This window comes from Nelumbo lutea, chromosome 5 (genome assembly GCF_056320005.1).
Source record: "Nelumbo lutea isolate HS-2025 chromosome 5, American lotus-T2T, whole genome shotgun sequence".
NCBI lineage: Eukaryota > Viridiplantae > Streptophyta > Magnoliopsida > Proteales > Nelumbonaceae > Nelumbo > Nelumbo lutea.
In genome coordinates this window covers 54,992,955-55,018,211 of record NC_142688.1, presented here as the reverse complement: position 1 = coordinate 55,018,211, position 25,257 = coordinate 54,992,955, and the positions used below count along the sequence as shown (strand labels likewise).

General features: G+C 37.4%; 1 protein-coding gene and 1 long non-coding RNA gene across 2 annotated transcripts; one reads left to right on the top strand and one right to left on the bottom strand.

The window, feature by feature from the left end:
- The first annotated feature begins 5,576 nt into the window (after nt 1–5,576).
- On the top strand, nt 5,577–6,623 carry LOC148852508 (uncharacterized). Its single transcript, XR_016098756.1, has 2 exons — nt 5,577–5,779; nt 6,236–6,623. It is a non-coding gene; the product is annotated as an uncharacterized LOC148852508 (long non-coding RNA).
- Nucleotides 6,624–6,743: 120 nt separating this feature from the next.
- Nucleotides 6,744–24,533, bottom strand: LOC148852507 (small COPII coat GTPase SAR1A-like). Its single transcript, XM_088942871.1, has 3 exons — nt 24,069–24,533; nt 23,843–23,974; nt 6,744–7,316 (listed from the first exon to the last, which is right to left on the bottom strand). The coding sequence occupies exons 1-3, from the start codon at nt 24,195–24,197 to the stop codon at nt 6,996–6,998; spliced, it is 582 nt and encodes a 193-aa protein (XP_088798997.1). The 5' UTR covers nt 24,198–24,533; the 3' UTR covers nt 6,744–6,995.
- Between the last annotated feature and the right edge of the window lie 724 nt (nt 24,534–25,257).

Below are 25,257 nucleotides of genomic sequence, written 5' to 3'. Positions count from 1 at the left end.
TTAAGATAGTACTAATTAGCAGTAATTATAATTCACAGTATTTATTTTTAGGATGCAATTAAATTATTTTTAAATTGTAATTAACAGTTTTTTAATTACAGTATTTGTTGAAAAACAATATTATTAATTAATAGTATTTTTCATAATTACATTACTTTTAAAAAATAACAGTATTAATTAATTTAGTATTTTTCATAATTATAGTATTTTTAAAAAATAACTGTATTAATTAATTAACATAATAATTTAAGATAGTATTAATTAACAGTAATTATAATTTAAGCTATAAATAGCATAAAATTACACATAATTATAAGAATATTATATTTAATTAGTTTTAGCCAAGAAATTACCAATATAAATTACATAAGTTAATGTATTTTAAATAAATGCAGTAATATGATAATTACAGTATTATTAATTAAAAGTATTTTTCATAATTACAGCATTTTTAAAATATTGTTAGTTAATAATATCTTAAATTATTATGTTAATTAATTAATACTGGTATTTTTTTAAAGGGAATACTCTCAAAAAGAGAAGTTTGCATATGTTTATATGATTAACCTTAAGACTTAATTTAAAGCATTTAACAATAAGAACTTTCCATTAAGGAGGTTAGTTAGATTTAGGTACGGAGAACAAATGACCATACAATGAGGAAAAAAATAGCATTAGAATTAAATTATAATTTCCTGCTCCTAATTATATGCATAAGCTTAATAATATGCATATTGTCAAATACTTCAAAATTATTTGGTTCTTTCCAGGAATAAGATCATCTTAATACTAGTGGAATTGATGTTAGCCCTTTTCATTTACATACTAAACAACATGGCTTATGACATAAAGATCAGCCCTGACCAACCCACCATGCTTGAATTCTAAATCAGGCCTGAGAAGGTGGAGTCTTCTGGTCAACAGTGCTAGACAAGATCCTAACAAAGTAGAATCTAGTCAAAAGAGGTCTACATGTGGTAGATTTGGATTGCCTCTTATGCAATGGTAATGTGGAGTCTTCTGGTCACTTACTGATTCAATGAGAACTGAGTTTACTCATTGGAGCTGGTTAAGGATATTAAGTGTTTTTATGCCAAATGGTGCTGCCTAGCTGCAGTGAAGGGTCTCATTGAGGCATGGCATCTAGAAGGTTTAAGTAGAGCTGGAAAGGTAGCATGGAGCATACTTCTTTCAGTAGTTTTATGGGCTGTGTAGTGAAAGAAACAGGAGATTGTTTGAAGGGATTCAAGCTTCAAAGGAAGAAATCCTATGTAAAATTCTAGGGATGGCTCATTCTTGGTTGGCAGTTCACCCTTTGTTTAGAAATAGACATCCTAGTTCTTTCTTTAGTTCACCCTTTGTTTAGAAATATACATCCACAATGTAATGTATTATACAGGGTTTAGTTATAATTTTTTTCAAAAACAAAATCAACCACGTTGTCAAACACCCCCTTAATTTATTAATGATTTTCTTGGAATGCGTCATGGTGACTTTTTATAACCTCCAGAACTAAATCATTGGTGGTCTAACTTTTTACACCACTTTTAGGATACGACCCACTAGCCAACAGATTGATGTGCCCATTGACCTACATTTTCTCCTATGATTTCAGATCTGGAGTTAAAGAAGTAATTTGTTCTACTTATTAGGAAGATGGTAGTTGTTGCCACACTTTAGAACCCATTGTTGAGTATGAATCATAAAAACAATGGTTTTTTTTTTCACAAGTAAAAGAGCTCGGATAGTCAAAAAGGATATGAGCAGAAGTAGTAAGAAATGATTTAAACACCCATAATTCAATAGTGACTATGGCTTTAAATAGAACGGATTGACGAAATGGAATTCATATAGCCGGTATCATATAGTTAGGGTAAAGCATGGATGATCATGATGATGACATTGAAGTAGAGCTCCCTGTCACTGAAAATCTGAAGTGGAAAAAAAGATTGGTTGTTTTGATTTGAAAACAGTTAAACTTGTAATGCCCCTGAAGTTGACATACCTCCAAGGACAGGGGTTGATGGGTAGGCTGGCCAGAGGAGTAGTATTTTTCATTTCTAGCCCTTTTATTGCCTCAGTACCTAAATCCATTCTCAATTTACAATTAAAAAGTATACATTTCTTGGTTGTTCTTCGGTGCATGCTCAACATTTTGTCCTTTTGTTTAATGTGATTTTTTCCTAATATTCTTTTCTTAGGTTAGGTTCCATAGGCTTTGATCAATATTATAGGTTACCTGTTCTTTTGCACTATATCTGAATTATCAATTCCTTTGACTTGAGATTTTATTCTTAATTTGTGGTGCCTTTTATTTAATTTTTGAAGCCTTGTGGTATTCCTGTAATCTTAAATCAATAAGATAGTTCAAGGGAATAAATCAGCTTTCAAATCAACTGAAAATAGTTTTATAGTCATATATCTGCAATTTCCCTTCATCCATGTTTTTGCTTTCATGAGTCATGACCATTTTGATCAAATGAACCCAACCATTGAAGATTTTAAGTTGGGAATTTTGTTTGATGAAATCTAGAAGCATGAAACTGTGAAGGAAGAATCATCTTTATGTCATCTGTCACTTTTCTGGGCAAATGATGGTAAGGCCTTATTTAATTCTGGTTTGTAGTTTGCACAAATTTAAATTTAGTTGATTTTTTCTTCTCAGCATTCTAGTTCAAAAGATTCAAAACTAGGTCACACCAAGAAATATTTAATGTTTAAGTGTATCAAAGGCTGGGATATACCTAGTGGGTTCAAAATCAGAGTGCCATGTGTAAGGATTCATAGTAAATCTTCACAATTCTTTTAACTTTTTCTTGTTGTGTGTTCATGTGCTTGTGGAACTTGGATCAAAGTTTAATGCTTTGTATTTGTACTGCTTGAACACGAGACATATAGTGTAGAGTTGTAGATTGATACTTATGTCATCTAAATTGGACCGAAGACACCATGAATTAAGTTTTAGAGAACCTAGTCCTCAATGTTCTGCTAATAATAGTAAAACAAGTTAGTGTATTTGGCTTCACAATTAATAAATGAATAATGATTTGTCCAGTCTAGCCTTGAGGTTTCACAGCAATGAATGAATAATTTTTAAATTGAAGAAGGCAATATGTAATTGTTAAGTACATGGAATACTGTTTGCAATGTATGCTTCATGCAGCACTCCAGTCGTTAAAACCCATTTATTCATTGAGGTGGGGTATATTACAATTTTTACTTTAAAGACCAATATTAGAAAATGAATAATTTGGGCATTCAAACCTTAAAAGACCAATGCTAGAAAATGAATTAGAAACAGAGTAAATATCTCCTACTTCCCTAAACTGGTAAATGAGTACCAATATAGATTAGCTCATATCACTGTCATGCACCCTCATTCATACCTAACTTAACGAAACTGTTAGATTTGGGAATTTGGCCCATTTCAAATTTGGGAATTCCATGCCAACTAACCAATGTTAGAAAGTGAATTAAAAACAACCGTCCATTTAATACAACGGGCATGCAAGGAGAATCAACAAAAAAATGTATTGAATGGACTTCTTCATAAACTAAAACAAAATGAACTATGCACAGAGAAATTGTCAAATACCTGTTAGTATGCTTCTTCAGTAAGGATTGTCTTCAATGCATTGGAAAAAACCATTGAAAGAGAGGGAGAACAGCCAAAATTTAGTCGAGGGTCAATCAAAGGCCAAGGGAAAAGTTGCAGGAAAAAACAGTAAGAGAAGAGGAGTGCCGTTGGGGAGGAGAGCTTGTAGTTGCAATTGCAGAAGCAATCGAAGAGAAGAGAGTTGAGAGTATGAGAGAACGAAAGTTGCAATTGCAGAAGCAATCAAAGAGAAGAGAGTTGAGAGTGAGAGAACAAAAGAGAGAGAATAGGGAGGGCGGGAGAGAACAATGACTGTGGGCCCTAACAGGGTCATTTTAGTCTTTGCAATTTAAGGGTAAATTTCAAAATAAAATTTTAAATAAATGTTATTTCAAAATAAAGTTAGACTGCCACCTCACAGGAAAAGCATAGGTAAAAGTGTGATGCTTACATGGCGTTGAAATAACATTTCGATCTTATAATTTAAAAAATTGAATTCAAGAGTCATTGTAAATTCTGTATGGGCTGGCCTAGTGTTCAAATTTCTGCAATGGACCTGCCCGTACTTTCCCTTAAATTGTTCCCAATGGCACTCACCCATTGTTCATCATTTCTAGCAAGAAATACTAGGATAAAGTTGCCAATTTTCAAAGTGATATTGCTTTACTCTTAGACCACTTATCAATATTTTAAAAATCAATTCGGAATGAAACTGTTTTGGCCATGAGTTTCTGGATTAGCAGTTCGACTGCCTAGTCCGAATGGATCCGTTCAGCACAATTTAAAAAATCAAAGAATAAAATAGCCTAAAAGTATTTTACGAATTAACAAGTCGATGATTCGACCTCCTGAATAAGCAGATGGCTAATCAATTCAATGGTTTTGTGCAAAATAACTGTTTGGAGTCAAAATAGAACTGTTACCCAGACCAATTTATAGGCTAAATGGTCTAACCATCCTAATCAACGGAGGTTTTAAAACAATGCGCCATATACCCGTCTAACAATTAGGACCAAAAGACAAAAGCTTACAGGTTTCCTAAGGCGAAGTTGGTAGCTAATAACTACAATTAGCTAATCAAGTTCTGCCATGTTACACGTTGGGGAAATGCTCAGCATTTTATGTAATTTGGAAAATGTTCAATATTCCGGTTCTCTTACCCAACAGGAAACAAGATAGTACATGTACATCCAACATGCTTCTGCTCCTGATGAACGGACGAAGCGGGTTTGATGCGATCAATCCTCATTTCAGGACAGCTAATGCTTCTTTCCAATTCTGACATTTAGGCTATGTTTGGTCTGTAAGAAAAGGGAGGAAAAGAAAGAAAAATGTAAGGAAATTTTTACAAATCTTGTATAGATTTTCCTGCCTTTCTCTACATTTTCCTTTAAACCAAATACAGCCTTAATGAATCCTGTTCAATGTTGATAAATAATTTCATGCAATATAGAAGGTTGAGTATCATCATAATATTGGGGATGAGCTATAATTGATGACTGTCTATCTAACCAATTACAATGCTCTACTTCATCCATTGTATATGGTCATTATTATTAATAGTCCCCAGCGTCACTCGGAAATGTTTTGGTTCAAATAATAAACGCAGTGACCATCGATGATGGAGATCAAGAAAGAGAAAGAGATGATGGTGATGTAGGACAGTGGGAAGAAGAATTCAAGAATGATAGATTTATTAACAATGGAAAGGCCAGCGACAAGTCCAGATCTGGTCCCAAGTCCCAACACAGGGTCCCAACAGCCAACCGGTCCGAACTCAGTGAGAAGAGAATGGAAAACCTCAATTTCAAGGGTTCTACAAATATTTTCTGCATTTAACGCTTAAGACAAATGGAATACCTCAATTTAAATGAAAGAGTTCTCTAGTTTTTTCTCTACCATAGTGAAAACAAGGCAAAATTGCTAGCAAGATGCCACGGGGATCCAAATAAATCAGAGGAATGCTTGGAAAGTAGAATCCAAATAAAAGAAGAGTCCGCCTTTTGGTTGAACCAGACAGAAAAGGACAAAAAATACATCAAACCCCACACTCAAGGATTTCATTTGAACTCCTTCCTTTCCTTTCCTCCGCCGAGCCTTAATTCAGAAGCATCCACATCCCATTGGCGATTTCACTGTACACTGGTGTTCGTAGACACAAAATCCACTGGTGGCGGTCCGGCGGTAAGTGGTCAATATTCTTCTTTTTCTTCCTCCCATTACTCTTCCTCCTCTCCTTATTCTTCTTCTTCCTCTTTTATGAGTTCACGCTTCTCGGACGCGAACTCTTTTATGCAAGCTGAATTTCACTGCTGCATGTCCTTTCAATTTTATCAATCTTCTTATTAATCTCTCTCTCTCTCTCTCTCTCTAGTCTCTAACGGGCTGATTAATGGCTGCATCATTTTCTAGTAACCTTACTGGATGAAAAATAACAGGAAGAAGATTTATTTCCTCTAGTCGCTGATTTTTCCCTTTTGATTTTATTGCTTTAAAAGTAATTAGTGATAAACCTTTTGATTTTTTCTCTGATTTCACAATTTATGTCTTCATCCTCTTGTATTGTCAAAAGTGTCTCTAAAAGCCTTTTCCATGAAAACCAAAAACTGGTCTGAATCGTCTCATCCATTCTTAAAACAGTGTGCAAATTCCAGCAACATGAAAGCTTGTTATATCCTCGCCAGTGAGATGTGGGATGTGAAATGTTTCTGAGTTAGGGCTCGGTGGAGGAGGAAGAGGGCGTTTAAAAAAGATTGGAAGAAGAGGAAGGAGAAGAGAAAGAGTAATGGGAAGAAGAAGAAGAAAGAAGATTCTCTGCTTACTACAAGACTGCCGTCGGTTGGATTTTGCATCCACGAATGCCAGTATAAAGTGAAACCACCGGTGGAATGCAGGTTGTTTATGGGTTAGGGCTCAGCGGAGGAGAGGAGGAAGAGGGAGTTCAAATGGATTTAATGTATTTTTTATCCTTTCGTATTCAGTTCAACCGGATTTCAGTTGCTAATGGTAAAAAGCCCATTAACTAAAATCAAAATTCAAAATGCTACGTGGTAATTCCTTAACGCGGATTCCTCACTAAAACCAAAATTCAAGCTACCCACATTAATTCCAGAATTGCTTTTGCAAATCCCGGCTTTCCGAACAAATGGAGAGAACAAAATGAGACTTCCTTTTCCCATAATTTATCAAACAAAACAGAAGTGACAATATTAGAAATAAAAGGAGGCTAACAAACCAGACATATTTTTCTGGTACACAACTTTTACATAGAAGTGATGAATCGATGATTGATTAAATACTTGGTACACTATTTGGAACATGTATCCGAGTCTACACCAGTCAGAAAAATGCAGCAAACAGGAAATACCATCTGAGTAGTTGGGTTCTCTATGTATCACTTCTACTTGATGTATTGAGATAACCATTTGAAGCCATCACCGTAGCCCATTTTGCGAACAACGCTGCACATGAACACTTCAAGGGGGCGGACATTTGAATCTGCAAGGATAACCTTCCCCTTGCCTGTGGTAAAACTCGTCAGCCCAAGGTGGTATCGCAGCTCATCTTCTGATGCCGCATAGGGTATGTCAATCTTGTTCCCCAATACAAGGAATGGAACATTAGCCAGAGATTCGTCTGAAAGTAGGGCATCCAATTCTTTCTTTGACTCTGCAAACCTCTCCTTGTCATATGCATCCACCAGGTATACCACTGCATCAACCTGAAACAAAAAGTACAAAGCATATCTACTGTTACCATTTAAAACTCAGGCACGCTTAGTAAAAGAACGAGAAAAGGGGAAAAAGTGATTATAAAAGCAACACGCAAGAAAGGAACTGAGAACACAATGATTGTCAAGATAAACTGGTAAAGTTTTCACCTATACCAACAGCTACTTGGAAAAAAAATAAAATGAAAACCCCACATATTAGCCAAATGAATCAAGTAAAATGCAGGTGCCATTTTTATTTTCTAAACACCATAGAAACTCTAGAATGATAAGGAATGAGAATAAAAGCAGCTGACAAGGTTGGGGACCAGGTATACGGCAGAATGATCTCCTCAATCTAGAAATTTGGAGAAAATGACAGGAAATGAAAGGAGCTCCTCAATCTAGAAATTTAGAAATGCAGCTAACAAGAGAACAATCACATTAACATCAACAATATACCATGCCACCCAATAACCACAACAACAGTACAAGCTTTTTGTCAATAACGGTGTAAGCTTGTGATTTACTTTTAACATTCTATCGACAAGTTATACATGGAATCAAACTCAAGGTCTTTAGTAATGCATAGAGATGCAAGTCAGGTATCTAATTTGAAGAATTTACAGAGCTTTCAAGTCAGGTCCATTCAAATTTAGGATTATAGCAGATAAGGGCAACTTTTGGGCCCTAATATCAATTAAAGTAATATTTAAAAAAAATTCAAAAATAGGCTAACTTTTTAAAAATAATATCAATTTAAGGTAAAAACACTGTTCATCTTCTTCATCTTGCAATCCATTCATGAGCACCCGCCGCCTTCGGCAACATTGCCAAAGGTGGGCGGAGGCACTGCTGGTCATTCCTCTGCCCAAGGCCGCCACCTCCGCCCACTGCCCCCACCTCCGGCAATGTTGCCGAAAGTGGGTGAAGAAGCCGCCGTGGCACTGATGATCACCCTGCCCAATGCCGCCACCTCCGCCTAACCACCAGAAGCTACAGAACAGCAGTAATGGGTCAGCGCTGTATAAAGATAAGAGATTTCTAAGACTCAAAAAGGATCGGAACGATGGTGACTCCCATCCTATGTTTAGCATGAACAGTACAGTGCAGAGAGAAGAGAGAGAGAGAGTGTAGTACGTGCAGGTGCAGCAGCCCTCGGGCCTTTTTACGTAATAACTTCTGGTTTTGAGGTATAGCTTTTAAAGGCTGAGAGAGAGAGAGAGACGCCTTTACTAAAAGTAGAGGCGTGGAGTTGACTTGAAACAAATAAACATGCAGCGCTTCATGCGCTCATTCATCAGAATTTAGGCTGCGGTGTTTCTGTTACTGTCTGCTGCTGCTATCTCGCCCGTCTCCTCTCTCTCTCTCAGTCTCAGAGTTGGATTCCATGTATGCTTACATTAAATTCAAGAAACCCAGATGGGTTTGGGCCTTCGGAGTGAATGAAACAGGGCAAGCAAAGGAAAAAGAAAAACCAGAATAACAGATAAGGGCAATTTTATGCAGCGCCGCCGCCGCCGCCACTGCTTCCACCCACCTCCAGCAATATTGCCGGAGGCAGAAGCGGAGGTGGGCAGAGATAGGCGAGGGCATTGCTGGAGGCGACAGCAGTGCTGATGAATGAATTGCAAGAGGAAGAAGATGAACAGTATTTTTACCCTTAATTGATATTAATTTTAAAAAATTGACCTATTTTTGAAATTTTTTAAAAAACATTATTTTTATTGATATTAGGGCCCTAAAATTGCCCTTATCTGTTATAATCCCTTCAAATTTTGTCAAAAACTAGGCCTGCCCAAGTTACACCCCTAGTAATGCAGAACTTGTTTAATAAATAATGAAATATTGACTACTAACTTTAACAAACTGGAATACCTCATGATTGAGGCTAACAAATATAAACTTTATAAGTAACAGCGCCAAGACTCCAGTCTTGAAATCAATCCAAGCAAGAATCAAACAAGTGTCATGACAAATCAGGTGCAACAAACTCAAGGCTCTGTTTTTTCATTATTTTTTTACTTCTATTCTGATGAATACTATTTTTTACTTATATTTTCATTTATTTATTTTAAAGTGCAAATTTGAACTGAATGCCAATTTGCCACCTGGTTCAAGTATGCATATGTTTGTTTAGAACTATTATTTGCACTTTCACCTGATGCATATCTTTTTTTTTTTTGAAAGTGTAAAGTATATTTTTATTAATGATTAAAAGGGTAAACCTAAGTACAATAGGTACAGTAGCTGCACAAGCAGAGAGAATACATATTATTTCAGATATTGTGGTAATTACAAAAAGAGGGTTCGGTAGAGAGATTAGCAGAAATACTTTTTCCATCATATTTCTAATCACTCATCTATTTGAGAGGATTTGCCATAAAAAAAACTCTGCAGTTCATTTCCATCCAGATAGACCAAAAGGCAGCAGCAGGAAGTATACACCACACCAACTTGTCATTTCTAGAAAGTCCTCCATATACCAGCCTTCAAAGAAATTTAGGATGGTGTTAGGGAAGACCCCAACATAGATTCGGATTTCCAAACAAGTGCCCCCAAAGCAACTCACCTGATGCATATTTTGCACATTTTATCTTCTTGCACATTCCTCCTGCCTTTGTTTCCTCTTATACAAAGTGGGGACCACACCCACTTCCAATTTTACTCCTCTCAAACAGACAACCTTCCTTTTTTCATTCTCTTTACAAGGTAGAGACGGCTTTATTTATTTATTTATTTTTTTGATAAGTCTAGAGGCAAAGCAAACAAGAATTTACATACTACCCATTCGCACTCCTATGCATTTACACAAATTTCATTTGCACTGCAAACAAGCGGAGCCAGAGAGGCGTTCACCAATATGTATGATCCTTTTTTGGGAAAAAAAAAAATAGGAAAAGCTTTTGCTGATGGACAATTGTTTTTTGTTTTGAAAAATAAAATCATACATATTGACAAACACTCACCTCAATGGTGATATTCACTTGAATTATGCATATATATCAACATACGTCCAAAAGCATTGACCCTAGAATATGACTAAGAAATCAAATGTTCCCTTGGTTCTCTTGGTACATACTAATCAAATGTCTTCTTCAGTAAGGCATTGAATGAAAGGGCAAAAGCCTTCATAAAAAATCATTCTTTCTACAATGATCCTTACATGTTCAATGCTTAAGAACCAAAAGAAATGCTAATGATCGTACAAGAAACCCCAAAATTTGAATGAAGTAAATACCAGATAAGGTTAAAGAATTATCACTATAATAAACAATTATTTACCAACTTCTCATTCACCAAGCAAGATAATATGTTTTCATTAAGAAAATCTTAAAGATTATGAGAATCAGTCATAAAGATTGTCAAGAGTGGCTAACCAAATTAGGAATGCCAACTCAAGTGCACTGAAATCCAAACCAAGTTTATGGGAGAAGGAGAAACTGGTTAATTTTTGATAAATAATAAGAATTTTGTTAAAGGAGAGATTAATTACAATTTACAAAGCCCCACTGGGAGGTGCAAGGTGCAACCTCCCAAAACAAATTATCCTGTAAACGACTTTTTTAGTTAAAGCATCTGCTAATCCATTAGCTGATCTTATTTCCCACCGTACTCTAAAGGTCATAATGCTATTCAATCATTTAAACCTTTTCAGATCATCTCTGTAAGCCCAAATTACTGTGGGAACACTATAACTCCACTAAAGGAAGAGCAACATTTTCTGCACCAGAAATTTCAAGTATACTTTCACTCAAGCATCTCTCTCAGTTGCCAAAAGCAATGAAAAAAGGAAATAAAAATTGCAAACCCATTCTGCAAGCTACTATACTTGTATACAGACACCTGTGTCCTATAAGTTCATAACAACTTTAGTCAGACCTCTCATGAATCACCAAGCCCTCTTCTCAAACAGGAAGAAACTAAAATAAAATTTAAAGTTAATATTGTCCACCTCATTTCAGTGTAATAGACAACGTTCTTGCATTACACACTATCACCATTGTATATGATCAACCTTCAAGCCTTTGGACCTTCTCAGTTTCCTTGCCATCGTGGTAAGGATATCTGGAGGTTAAAAATAAGAAGTATCCCTAGAGGAAGAAATCTGCAGTTTCTCAATCACCACTGAGGCCCAGCAGTCTGGCCAGCTCCCAGTGACAGACCTAATAAGGAGTGAACTAAAGCTAGATCTCTTACATTGTCATTGTACATGAAGGTATTTAGTATTTACTGGAGCCATCAGGGCAAGTTTGGTAGTCTTGCCAAATTAATTTCAATGTGCACTAGAGTAGTTTTGAAGTATATGGTGTGAAAGAAATGTGATAATATTTGCTAACAAGAAAAATGATTTAGCATCTTGATTGACCTAGTGACTGTAATACTACAACTAAAGAATTTGAGTACCCATGGAAGGTATTCTCAGGGGATGTCAACTTGGTGCTGCCTTTGCTACACAAATGAATCAGTTGGCTGATTGTCTTGTCAACTTGGTGCTGCCTTTGTTGAAGTTCTTCAGTTGGCTGATTGTCTTGCCAAACAAGGGGTCAATAGGGAAAGTTCATACTGGATTGCTTTGTAATCTTTTCACTACTGTTTTTCTGTAATTTCATTCAAGGAGAAGTTACACCTCGTGCCTCTCCTTGGGATTCCTGTAATAGCTCGCATTTCTTGATTAATAAAATCACAATTCAATTATCAAAAAAGAGTCCTATTCCAGTGAATGAGATAAAGAATCTCTTTTGCAGAATGTCTCAGACATAATCACACATGCTGGAACTTTCCTGCTTTGAGTTTCAAGCAGGTTACCAGATGGAGGTTATGATTTAATCATCAAGCAACAATCAAGATACCACAAATAAAACAGCAATAGATGAATCAAATGCATAGCAACAAGACCAACAAGCAGATATCATAAAGAGGGGGATGATGTGATACAAAATACAAAATATAACCTTATATATTAATAAAATATGAAACTTGGAGGGAAAAAAGAAAAAAAAAAACCTGAACAAAGGCTTGATCTTGCAACCTCTATTGAACCACTTAGGAAGCTCATGCAGAAAAAAAGGAAATTAAATATTTAGATGCTAAATGAAAGTTTACCCTCTCGTTAAGAAACTACTGTCAGATCATTTATTTCAGGTGGAAATCTCTCCCCACATATAATCAAGCGCATCCATGGCTATAACAGAATCGAGATTGTGTCTTACTCTGCACCTTTGGTATACAATGAAAGGTGTAACAGACTGTTATCCTTTGTTTCTAATGAAATTTAATGAATTTTATATATCAAAAAGATATATATATATATATATATATATATATATATATATATATATATATATACACCAACAGTAGACATGAATTCATGAAATAATGGTGCAAAAGTGCAGTATTACTGTATTAGGCAGAACAACCACTTCTCATGGGTTTACAAAACAACACATCATTGTAAATACAAGCCCCAAACAACCCAAAAAGATGCAAAACTCTCAAGAACAAGCCCCCCCCCCCAACAAACAAACACCCCTAAGATAAAAAGGGAGAAGAAAAGAAAAGAAAAGCAACCCAGCCATGACAGAGAAATCAAAATCTCATTTAATTCTTAAAGACCTTCCTGCTATGACCCGTTCCACTATCTCAACTGCCTCTTGTTGTTTTTTTTTTTTTTTGATCAACAACTCAGGAAAATTTTATTAAGATTAAGGAGCAAAAATGTACAACAAGAAGTTGTTAGGCCAAAGGCCCTTTACAGCAAAGAACCCCCCACACAATAAACATTGATCCCAAAACAAATGCTGTCTATGAGTTCCTTGCTTAGCCAACCCATTTGCAGACCTTCTAACCCATCTAACATGGATTTGCATGTCTCTTGATATCATCTTGAATCTTCTGATCATTTCTGAATTGCCATAGAACCCCTTCCAGTTCTCCTTTTTTCAATCATCCAATAAAAATTTTAGAGTCCCCTTCAAGAATCAACCTATTTATTCCAACATCCTTGGCTTAGTGGACCCCAACAATAGCAGCCAAGAATTCAGCTCTCACTGAGTCACTTTGATCAATAGAACCAGAATACAAGCCACATATATTCCCATTCTCATCTCTGAACACTCCACCAATACCAGAAAGCCCTGGATTACCACAGCTACTTCCATCAAAATTCAGCTTCATCCACCCACCACATGGGGGACTGCAGGTCTCAGAGACCTTTTGTTTCCTAGAGGAAGAGAGGGCAATTGACCTCCAGTTCTGGAAGAAGTCATCCATAGAGAAGTCTGAGAAAGCTTTTAGAGTTTTCACCTTTTCCCATCACATTTTATGGTTAAGTGTGAGTATAGAATTTCCCATGGTCACTTTTCATATGTTTCTTCTCCTTGAAAGATGGGAAAAGCTTTTCTATTAATGAGGGAAGGAGAATTTCCCTCCAAGAGAGTACAATAATATGAGGCTCTTATGATTCTATGCCAATGAGAACAACATTTAGAGAAAGGAAACCCTTAGACTTCTTGTATGCCAAAGACCGGTGAACCAGCAACAGCTCCGTCTCCCCAGTAATTTCTTCTTTAGAAGATATCGTGCTATTAAAGATCCAGCCATTGTGCTCAGACCATACTGACCAGTATATTACTATGGAAATCAGGCTTCACAAAATAATGCTCTTCTTGCTAAAAGCGTTAGAAGGCCATGCAGCAAATAAAGTGCTGAGGCCATTGGTAAGCACTGTAGACACACTGAACAACTGGATCAGCATATGAGGTATAGGTTCTTCCTCATTGTTGCAAAGGCTGTAGCAGTTTACCACAACCGTGCCTTTCAGTTGCAGATGATTTATGCTTAGGATCCTCTCCCTGATGGCTGTCCACAGAAAGAAGATGGATTTTGATGAAGCGTTGGACTTCCAGATCCATCTCCATGCTACTGAGAACTGCTAGAAAGACTTAATTTGGAGAATAATGATTTAACTGAAAAAAAAAAGAAAAAAAAAAGAGAATCCCCATTTTGAAGCATTCCACTACATATGATCTTGTGAGTTGGGTTTAATTTAATATGATCTATGTCATTTAGCAAAGCTATCAGTAGGGGTGTCAATCGGACTAGATTTGGTCCATCCAATCCGATCCAATGTTGGTCCATTTACAAATGGACGGGACCAAATCCAATCCAAATCTACACAAACTGGATTGGTTCCAGTCCATTTGAAATGCAAATGGATTGGATTGGGCCCAACCCGGTCCAAACTAAATGAAAATTCAAAAAATACTTGAAAACCCAGAAAATGTGAAAAAGTTACAGAAATATGTTAAATTTTGTCACCAAAATATAAAAAACAAAAAATTATTGTATCAACCATATATTCCAGGTAGAAATTAATTATTTCCCTAATTCCTCAGAAAATAAACAAAATGGTTTCCATCTCCATCTGCAATCAAACACCAAAAAAAATATCATTTCCTCAGAAAATAAACAAAATGGCCATATCCGAACAAGGATGCTAAATAATTCACAGGAGCTGGACTATGAATTCAACGAGGGAAAATCTAAGTGGGGTCTAGCGAATTTGCTTTCTGCCACGTCCCACTGAAAGACACAGAAAAAGCCAAATCGTGCGTACGGTCATGGGCAACAAGCCACTCCCTCTCTGAGCTTTCTGAGAACTAGAAGAAACATGAACCCAATAAGCAGGCGTTCTGTTGCAAAATGTCATTCGGTTTCATTCTCAAACCGAAAATTTCTCTTCTCTCCTTTTTGGATTTCAAATTTCCCTCACCGTCCGCCTTTCCTTTCCACTCTAACACCCTGATTGAATTAAGGAAGAAAAGCTAAAGCTACAGACCCAAAACCCTATTCATGAAGAGAGTGGGGAGAAACATGGCGATTCGTAGAGGAGAGATGATGATGATGACCATGCTCTGTTCTGCCGGTGTAAACACCCTTGAAGTGTCACCGTATTCCAGCGTTATGGTCCATCAGATTATGATGCTTGCGCTTCTCTGTGTTGTTGTTGCATTACCATGTGTTCTTATCTATAATGTTGCCTTTAATTTCCAACTTCTCTCTCGCCCTTTTGATGGTTATTCTATGTTCAACCACGTTTTCTCCTTTGATGCCATTGGGTTTGATTTAACTTCGGTGAGTTTCTCCTTTATTGTTTATTCCTTTTTAACATTGTTTGTTTAACTGCATTTTCTTTATAACTCATTTTAGCCATCCAAGTAATTTAGAAATTCTTTTTTATTCTTGGACTGGGACTTCGAACGTAGTAGTGGGCCTTAGAATCAGCTAAGTAGATTCAGTGGAAGTTCGTTGGGAACGTCGATTTTTTTAGTAATGTTAAACTATCAGAGTTCAGACGAGAGACGACCACCGAAGGTTTCTTGAGTGTCTGGTTTTGATTTTAGTTGCTTCAGAGTTCAGACGAGAGACAATCGCCGAAGATTTCTTGAGTGTCTAGTTTTGATTTTAGCTTTTTTTTTATCAATAACAGTAAATTTTATTAATAATTGAGAACTTAGGAAGTTACATAGAAAAGGAGCTAAAGGATCTTAACTCCCTACTATACCAATGTACACCCAAACCATGAAAAACTGACAACACAGCCCAAAAGAGAGTTTTTGTTCACCCTTTGTCTAGCTAGCCCATCTGCCAAGGAATTGGCATTTCTTTTTATCCATGTGCAATGAACTTCGATGTCCTTAGTCAGCCACTTAAACTTCCTCTTTTCATTGTTGTAAATCCAGAGCTTAGAGCTATCCTCTTTTAGCCAATTCACCACAATTTCAGAATCACCTTCTATGATCAGTTTTTTAATATGCATGTCCTTAGCCCTTTGGATCCCTTCAAGAGCTCCTAGAATCTCAGCCCTTAGAGAATCACCCACCCCAATTGGACCGGAATACATAGCTAACAAGTTCCCTTTTTCATCTCTTATCACCCCCCTATTCCGGAAGGCCCTGGATTACCCATGCTGCTGCCATCAATATTCAGTTTGGTAAACCCTTGAGGTGGAGGTGTCCAACAAGAACTTGAGGTCTTCTTCACTGGAGCTGAATCTGCAATCTCCTTCCAATTTCTTATCATTTCATCAACTGAGAAGTCTGTAAACAGTTCTAAAGTTTTCAACCAATGTATCACCCTAACATGGATACTCTCCAAGATTGCTTCCAAGCTTCTCCCCTTATCTGAGAAAATCCGTGAATTTCTCTCCTCCCAAACAGTCCAACATACTGCAGCCCTAACACATCTCCACATGATCTTGGCCCTTTTTGTTGTCCAACGAGGCATGGATGTGAATAAACTTTGCGCATTCAAAGGAGGGGTCCACCTGCACCCAAACAAAGAAATAAACCATTCCCAAATACCTTTAACAAACTGACAAGAAATTAGTAAGTGGTATCCAGACTCACCGTCAAATTTACAGAGGACACACCAGTTAGGAGATAAACATCTATTGGGTCTTTTTCCTTGAAGTAAATCCCCTGTATTAACTCTTTCCAGGAAGGCTTCCCAACCTTAGGAGGAATAGGTTGACACCACACCTCTTTAACTAGGAAGGACAAACCAATAGGAGAGGGGGGTAATAGGGCCTTAAAGAAGGAGGCACAAGTGTAGGACCCCGAAGGAGTGAGAGTCCATATTCTATTATCTGCCTGTGGAGCAAGGAAAACCCCATCCAGAACGGATAATAAGGCTGAAAGACAATCTAACTCTGTGTCCCTGATAGCTCTTCTCAAACCCAAGTTCCAACCAAAACCAAAAGGTGAATTAGAAGGTACAAGGAGGAAATTGGTTCATTTTTCATGGTAGAGATAGCAAAAAAGCCTGGAAATTGATCTTTCAAAGCGGAATCCCCAACCAAATATGTTCCCAAAATTTAGTGAGGTTACCTGAGTGCACATCATACCTTATCCAGGGAGAGAACAAGGGCAAAATAGCTTGAATAGCTTTCCAAGGAGATGCTCTTGTAGTCCTTGCAAGAATCCCAGAATTCCTTCCATTATCTGCCATCCCATGAATACTACCCACTATCTTAACCCAAAGTCTTTCTCTCTCCAGTGAGAATCTCCACAACCATTTCCCTAGTAGTGCTAGATTTCTACTCCTTATATTCCCAATTCCCAAACCTCCCTCCTTCTTACTCCTACACACCATCTCCCACCTAACCCTATGGTCCTCCTCTCCTGGCTCCCATAGAAACCCTCTCATTAGTTTTTCCAGCCTGCTAGCCACCTTGACCGAGACCTTAAATACTGACAAAAAGTAAACCGGAAGGTTAGCAAGTGTGGACCTAATTAGAGTGACTCTCCCTCCCAAAGACAAATAGTTTTTCTTCTAGTTGGCAAGTCTCTTTTCAAAGTTCAGACGAGAGATGACCACCGAAGGTTTCTTGAGTATCTGCCTGTCTGGTTTCGATTTTAGTTGCTTCAGAGTTCAGACGAGCGATGACCACCGAAGGTTTCTTGAGTGTCTAGTTTCAATCTTTGTTTTGATTCAAATCGATAGGGTTTTTGGTATTGAATTATTGAGTTTTGGTTTTGGGCCGATTAAAACCAGTAATAATATGGGTGATTTTATTTTGGGTTGGCCCAACCAAATAACTATAATGGATTGTCCAAAACCGACTTGATAAGATTTGGATCGATTTGGATCCAACCCAAAACCGTCCAATTGACAGCCCTAGCTATCAGCTCCTGAAACTACCAGTCTTGGGAGAATTTATGAAGGATAGGAGCCTACACCACTTCCCCAGTCCCCACCAATGATTTCATAGCAACTTTAATTGTAGTTTCCCTATTGAGGGTTATATTGAAAATATGGGGATATGATTCCTCCTATCCTTTTGCCCCAAGGTATCTTACTAAGTTCAGTTTTGTCTAAAGCCACTTATACAATAAGGTTTAAAATGTCAGTTTTCTATGGAAGTGTAGACCATTTAGAAACAAAAAATAAATGTAAGAAGGTATTGAAATTTTCATATAGATTTGTTGTAAAGATCTTATAACATTGTAAATTTTAATTTACAAAAGTACTTGCTTTATTTTTAATTTAAAGAAAAAAAAGATACTTCTTTTGAATAATATATTATTGATGTGTTACTTCTATTTGTTCTTTCACAATTACTTTTGCTTTGCTGCCTTATCTACCAAATTTGTTACTTGTAAGGACCTCCTTCATCAACTTCAAACTGAGATTGTTGAGCCATTCTCATGAATACCGCCTAAATACTTTCCCCCAATCAGTGCCACCCAAAATTCAAGCACTATATACTAGGAGGTTTTTCTTGGGAAGGTGAACATCTATGATATGCTTCAAAAGATAAGGCCAAATAATTGCCTTTCCCCACATGTGTGCTTCCTTTTCTTTGCAACTGGAGAACCCCTACCCCATTTACTAATCTCTTGCCCCTTTGTGCTTTTTATTTAGGAGTCCTTTTGCTCTCTTTTTGGTTGTAGGTGGATAACTCACCAGGACGTAGTGGGCTTGCCAAACTTCCTAAGGCAGCCAACAAAAAGAGAGAGAACAATGTAGAAGACAACCGGAGCAGCAGAGGTGTGGACCATATGGAAGGAAAGGAATGCAAGAATATGTAACGAGCAGCAAAAGTCAAAGGAGGATTTGGTGGAACTAATAAAAATAAAAGTGGCACATTGGATAAAAACCCTTGACATCGTCCAAAGTTTTACTGTAACTGATATAATAAGGGCTTTGAATGAGGTGGCACACTCCACTAAAGAAGAGGAAAGAAGGTTGATAGTATGGAAGCCCCCAACAAGGGGTAAAATAAAGTTAAATTTTGATGGGAGCTCTATGGGAAACCGGGGAATTTGCAGGTATTGGTGGTGTGTTTAGAGACTCCTCAAGTAAATTCTTGGCCATGTGCTCAAGACCTATAGGAGAAAGTAGGGGTGGTCACGAGCCGAGCTCTTTACGAGCTATTCGAGTTCGGCTCGGCTCGGTTTCAACCAAGCTTCGAGCCGAGCTCGAGCCCAATTTACAGGCTTGTTTATTAATCGAGTCGAGCTTGAATAGTTACATACATACATATATTCATAATAATAATAATAATAATAAAATTATAGAAAATAATATATATAATAAAATTATTATATATATAATATTTTTATTTTTATATATAATAACTAATTATTATAATTCTTAATTTTTTTAATATCAAACAAAACATATTTTTTATATATAATTTTTTTATTTTTATAAAACATTTTTCTCAAGTCGAGCTTGAGCTGAGTCAAGCTCGAGCTTACGAGCTTTTGACTCAAGCCGAGCTCGAGCTCAAGACTCTATCTCGAGCCTCGTACTGCCTTGCTAAGCCAATCTCAAGGTTCATCTCGGCTCGAATCCACCCATAGGAGAAAGGGACTCACTAAAGGGTATTTAGGCAGGAACTATTTTGGGCTCTATTGTAATTTTATTATTGGGATATTGTTGTATTATGTCTTCTTGGGTAAATGGATACCCAAGCTGTTGTAACTTTTTCAACTATTAATAAAATTAGGGGAGAATGACGGTTCAGCCCAGGGTCAGAATTTGTAGGCCCAAAGTACTGTTGGGGTAGGTGCCAGCTCGGAATTGATGTCAATTCACGGGCGGGCATTGGTGCATAGAATGTGGGTTGCTGACATTTTGAATGTTTATAGCTCTGCAATGGAAATTAGAAATCTGCATTGGGCCTGTCCATACTTTTCTGTATAATTAATCCTTTGCTCATAAAAAAAAAAAAAAAAAACTAATGCTCCCATCCTTGTCTCTCCACATCATGAAAAATGGTGTTAATGAGTTCCTCGTTGTTGGAGCCCTCCTCATCAATCAAGTCTCCTTTAGTTCTTCGATCTCTATATACCCATTCTGCTTTTGAATATAAAAAGTAAAGGCTTTCAGCAAGTGTTCATCATTGTCCATCTTCAATTTAAACTGCAACAAACTCCCCATAGTCCAAAGCTCCATTCCCTATCAAACTCAGTAGCTTCCATTAGAATCTAAAGATCAGGTTCAAGGTTTTGCTGACCAAACTTTTGCACTCTCAGTGCTGCAACAATCTTTTGAATAATTAAAAGGGGCTACACATAGGTTCAAGCAAGGGGCATCAGGCATGATTTAAAATGCACCTCATCAATGCAAGTAGGCATGCCTGAGGTATACCTTTTAAAACACTGCTCTAGTGGAATACCTTATATAAACTTGGTCATTACACTTTAAGGATCCATAATTGATGGTTGCTCATTGTGAAACCAAGGGCTGTCTAGTGTTAGAGACATTTTGGATAAGCTACTGTTTTTACAGGTTTACTCAAGAATGGTGAAGAAGGATAATTCTATTTGGACAGAGCTACAGTCTCTCTTCAGGGGATTGTGGCTACAGTCTCTCCTCAGGGGATTAGGTAATTCTAGAGCAAAGATTTAAGGAGTGTCTCATATTGCAATGGGTTGGTTGATAGATGGAGAGAGGCCCTCAGTGTTTTGGCATTGCATGAGAGGATAGGTAACTGGCAATCAGAGAGGATATCTAGTTCCACACTTCTACTGGAACTGGTTTAGGAGATCTTTCAATGATCTAATAAACTCCTTAGGCAGAAGGTAGGAAGAAGATACTTGTATCGGGGATTAACCCTTCCAATGTAGATAGCTTTTGTATTTACCATGGAGTGTATGGGGAAGCTGTTTTGAGACATTATTGGAGTTTCTTGGATTACTTCTGCTTTACTCTCTCTATTGTACCTTCTTTATGTTAATTTATTAATAAATGCTCTTAGATTGATATAAATTACAAGGACCACACATAAAGAACACTAAATCTTTTCAAACTTTCAAAGTTCTATGGACAATCAGCAATAGAACCTTCATAAGTTATTGGGTATGTTTGGAACCATGGCTGTTTCTCAGACAATGTTCATACCTCAGTTTTGTCTTGGTAATCATAAAAGTGGGTGCTCTTGTGCACAGAAAGGTGAAAACGTGTCTTGAGAGCAAGAAACATCAAAAAGGTATCTTTTTGTGATAAATGATGAAGTTTTATTAAGAAAGAGAAGGAATTACATCGAAGTTTTACAAGACAAAACATCCAAATAGGGACGTGAGCTGTGATCCCAAACAAACACAAATTACAAATGAGCCAAAAAAAGTTCAGACTAATGCACCCCTATTTTTGCAGAATAATCTGCCATCCCATTTTCTGACCGTCTTTGCCATTGAAAAATTTTTGTCATATCTCCAACCAGCCATTTGAACTTTTCCATAGATTTCTTATACTTCCAAATCAATGTTTCTGGTTCCTTCAACCACCCTACAATCAATTTAGAGTCACCTTCAATGAGCAGTCTATCCAATTTTAGATGTCTAGCGATCTGTACTCCTTGCAAGACTGCTTGGAAATCAGCAAAAACTGAATCCCCTATGCCAACTGGGCCTGAGAATGCACCAACAATATGTCCTTCATTATTGCTGAATACTCCTCCTATACCAGCTGGACCTGGATTCCCTAGACTGCTGTCATCAAAGTTCAGCTTGATAAGACCTTCGTCAGGATGAGAAACTTTTGTCAAAAAGGTGTTTTCAGTTTTCACCAAAAGTTACTTTCACATAACCCAAGGCGAGGAAAGGTACACCTAGCTTTACTTGAACCAGTTCGACCAGACAAGAAGTTAGTTTGGGTACAATCAAAATGCCTACATGGAGCTGACACGGTGGCATTTCCTTGAGAAACAACCATGCAACCAAGCTTATACATTGAGGGCCTGCTATATATGTTTCTATATTCACTTTGGGCATCACCTATATTGGTTAAATCACTTGAAATCTATTTTGAGACAGGAAGAGGAACTAGACTTTAACTGATAAGGAAAAAAAAAACCTAGACTTTAAAAGATGTCTGCTTTCACTACACCAAGTGAAGCTAATTATCTCTCCCATAGCCCTAACCTCCAAATCTCCATCTACCAGAACTGATAATGGTGTTGTAGACGTGACACCGCACAGGCCAAAAAGGAGGATCACAGACTTAGAATAGATCTAATCAAATAGTATTAGGAGTGCAACTTGGGCAGGGCAGGCTAGCTTTAAGGTCAACCTATGCCCAACTCCAATAGTTGGGCTCAAGTCCCAAGCCCAATCTGCCCAATCTAGGCCGAACCTGAACTAAAATTTGACAATCAGGTTCAGGTTGATCACTTGGGTTTAGGTGGGCCCAAGTGATGTATGTAGCTGGGCTGTTTTAGGCAGGGCTGGGGTCAGGCTAGGATTGATCCAGGTTCAAGACAAGGTTTGGTTACCCAAGGACTAGGCCTAGACCAGCCCAAAAATGGGGAAAAAAAACTTTGGGCCTGATCCCACACCACAAATCCAAGCGCAGCCCATGTACAATTTTGGGTTGGGTTGCTCATGCGCTCAGGTTGGGCCTGCCCAAGTTGCACAACTAAATGTATTTCCTTTCTTTTTGTGATGAAGCCCCAAAATCCCAGGATTATGAATGACTAATCATGAAGACATGAGCCACAATGGCCAAAACCAAAAAAAAAAAGATTACTAAAATGGCCATTATGCAATATTACTGTTCTTGGATATCTAGGGTATTGACAGGGGTGTATTGGATATGGACCAAACCTCTGGCATATTTTTCACAAAGAGGATATTCTCAAACTGGAATCAACATTTTCACACTTGTAGCTCAAGATTTTAACATAGCACCAAGCAATGGCCATAGCCATATGCCCGTGAATTCCTAAGTGGATATGAAAGAAGCAACAATAAATATGATCTGTTCAAAAAAGGATATTTTATGGATAATATCAAAAACTATTCTGCACCAGAAAATTGCCACATAATTCCCAATTTATTATAAAAGGAACATTTACTTGCTTTTCAATTCAAATGAGTAATAAGAAGGGGGCCATTGCTTAATGCAATGGTAAAATTGCAGGATGACAAACATGAGAATGCAGATTTGAGAACGATAGCAGCCATTTTTTACTAAAAATGCTGGAATTATCCCACCCTTACTAAGGAGTCAAGATACCAGATAGAAGGGATAAACATTGAGTAAACTGTAAAGTCCTTTTTTCATGAATAATTAGGAGATAAAGAGTGTATAACCATATAATATAAATTATAAATGATGACTATAGTTGATTTTACACTGTCTTACCAAATTAGAGCACTCAGTAAGAATCCCTTGTGTCCCACCTCTCCATAACAGCCAATCCAACCCATGGAAACTTGGAATGTGTTTACTGTTTTTGAATCTGAGGACTCATTTAAAATTTGTTCCAGTTCCGTTTCTTTACTTCTTTGCTTTTACTAAAATTTAGGATTTTTTAAAATAAATTTTCATTGTTACTAATCAAAGAAAGCACCATCCAGCTAACAGTGGACTATGTACTATGAACCTCTAGCACCGTTTTTCTTTTTTTATTTTATCTTCTTTTTTTTCAGAATTTCATGTTACTATTCATTATTACCTCGTGCTGAATTGCCGACAGTAAACAAGATTAGGAATAACCAAAATGATTAGTAATTTAGTTATACCTTAGCATAGTAATCCTTCCAAACTCTGCGAGCGATCTGATGACCCCCCAAATCGAAGGCCTTGAACTTGATTTTGCCAATACTCAATTCCTCTGATGTCGGATGCTGTGTAGGCTGATGCTGAACTAATCTCTGTAAATAGCAAGAAAATAAATAAATTTGAGAAACAAAGAAAAATAACCCAGCATTATTTAAAAGTGAGACAAATAGAGGAAGTAAAACAAACCTCGTCTCTCAACATATGAAGCAAGGTCGTCTTCCCGGCATTGTCAAGCCCCAGAAACAAGATCTTGGCTTCTTTCTGCCAAAGACCAAGCGACGCGAGAACGCCGTAGAACCAATCGAGTAGAAACATAGTTTCTAAGGAGAATCAGATCCCACTGAAGCAAACTACACAAAATCCAGCAAAAACCTACCAAAACTCGGCCGATCAAGCAACAAGATCAGCCAATCGAGGAACTGCAAAAGCTCATATAGTCATATCCCTGCTCACTCCACCGGAAAAGCCGGATATGCTGGTAGTTGATACAGCGGAAAATAAAGATCGAAGAGGTGGTAGATGAGTGAGATAAAAACACTCTGAGAGAACAAAAAGGACGTTGGGTAGGAAGAAATCGCTTTTAGTATTGTCTTTTTCTTCAGACGTTAATGAAGGAATTTTGTGAGCGTGAGCAGGAAGCCTGGAATCCTTGAACCAGTTCCCGGTCACCCGGTAGGGAATCTGATTAGTGATTCCATAGAGAATCCAATGATTTTTTATCTGGCAACCGGTAATATCCAACAAGGCTACTCCATCCAATTGAAAACCTTGGATTGGCATCAAATTATACTACCCGTCTGATTATCTGTCATAATTCGTCCTTTTCTAGAAAGAATTGGTAGGTCCCATTAGTACACCGATTCGCCGATAGAAGATAGTCTCGTGAATCGTGATGTCAATTCTCTACTCCTCAAATCCTCGTCAACTGATCAATTCAAGGGTTATAATGATGCTAAATGAACAGTGGATGTAGAATGAGATTTTCAAATGCTTACAGTATACAAGGTAAGCGGATCATCTGATCAAAGTATTCTTCATCTGTGATATTTCACCAGTCCACCTAATTACTATCACGTGTAGCAATTGATTTGCCACGTGCAGAAACAAAACGCTAGACTACAAACGAGTCAACGATAGTTTGAGCTATCATGAGCTGGATGCAGCAAGGCCCCTCATTTGTTTCTTCTCTACTTGTGGGAGAACACCGGTCGAACCAGATGGGCAGGGTCTTTTCACCCAAAACGTCAAACAATTCTTCCAAAGACCTGTCCCAGCAAGGCCCATGCAAGGTTATTAAAACCGGATCGGATAGGGAACCGTTATGGGTCTCGTTCCGTAGTCAAATGGCCCAACCGTCTGATTCAAACGAACACAA

Bases quoted from the DNA above. Each gene is read 5' to 3' on its own strand.
- LOC148852507 (XM_088942871.1), bottom strand. From the start codon at position 24,197: ATGTTTCTACTCGATTGGTTCTACGGCGTTCTCGCGTCGCTTGGTCTT. The intron at 23,975-24,068 runs GTTTGTTTTACT...TGCTATTTACAG, and splicing joins TTCATATGTTGAGAGACGAG to AGATTAGTTCAGCATCAGCC. The intron at 7,317-23,842 runs GTATAACTAAAT...TTTTTGTTTCAG, and splicing joins GGAAGGATTACTATGCTAAG to GTTGATGCAGTGGTATACCT.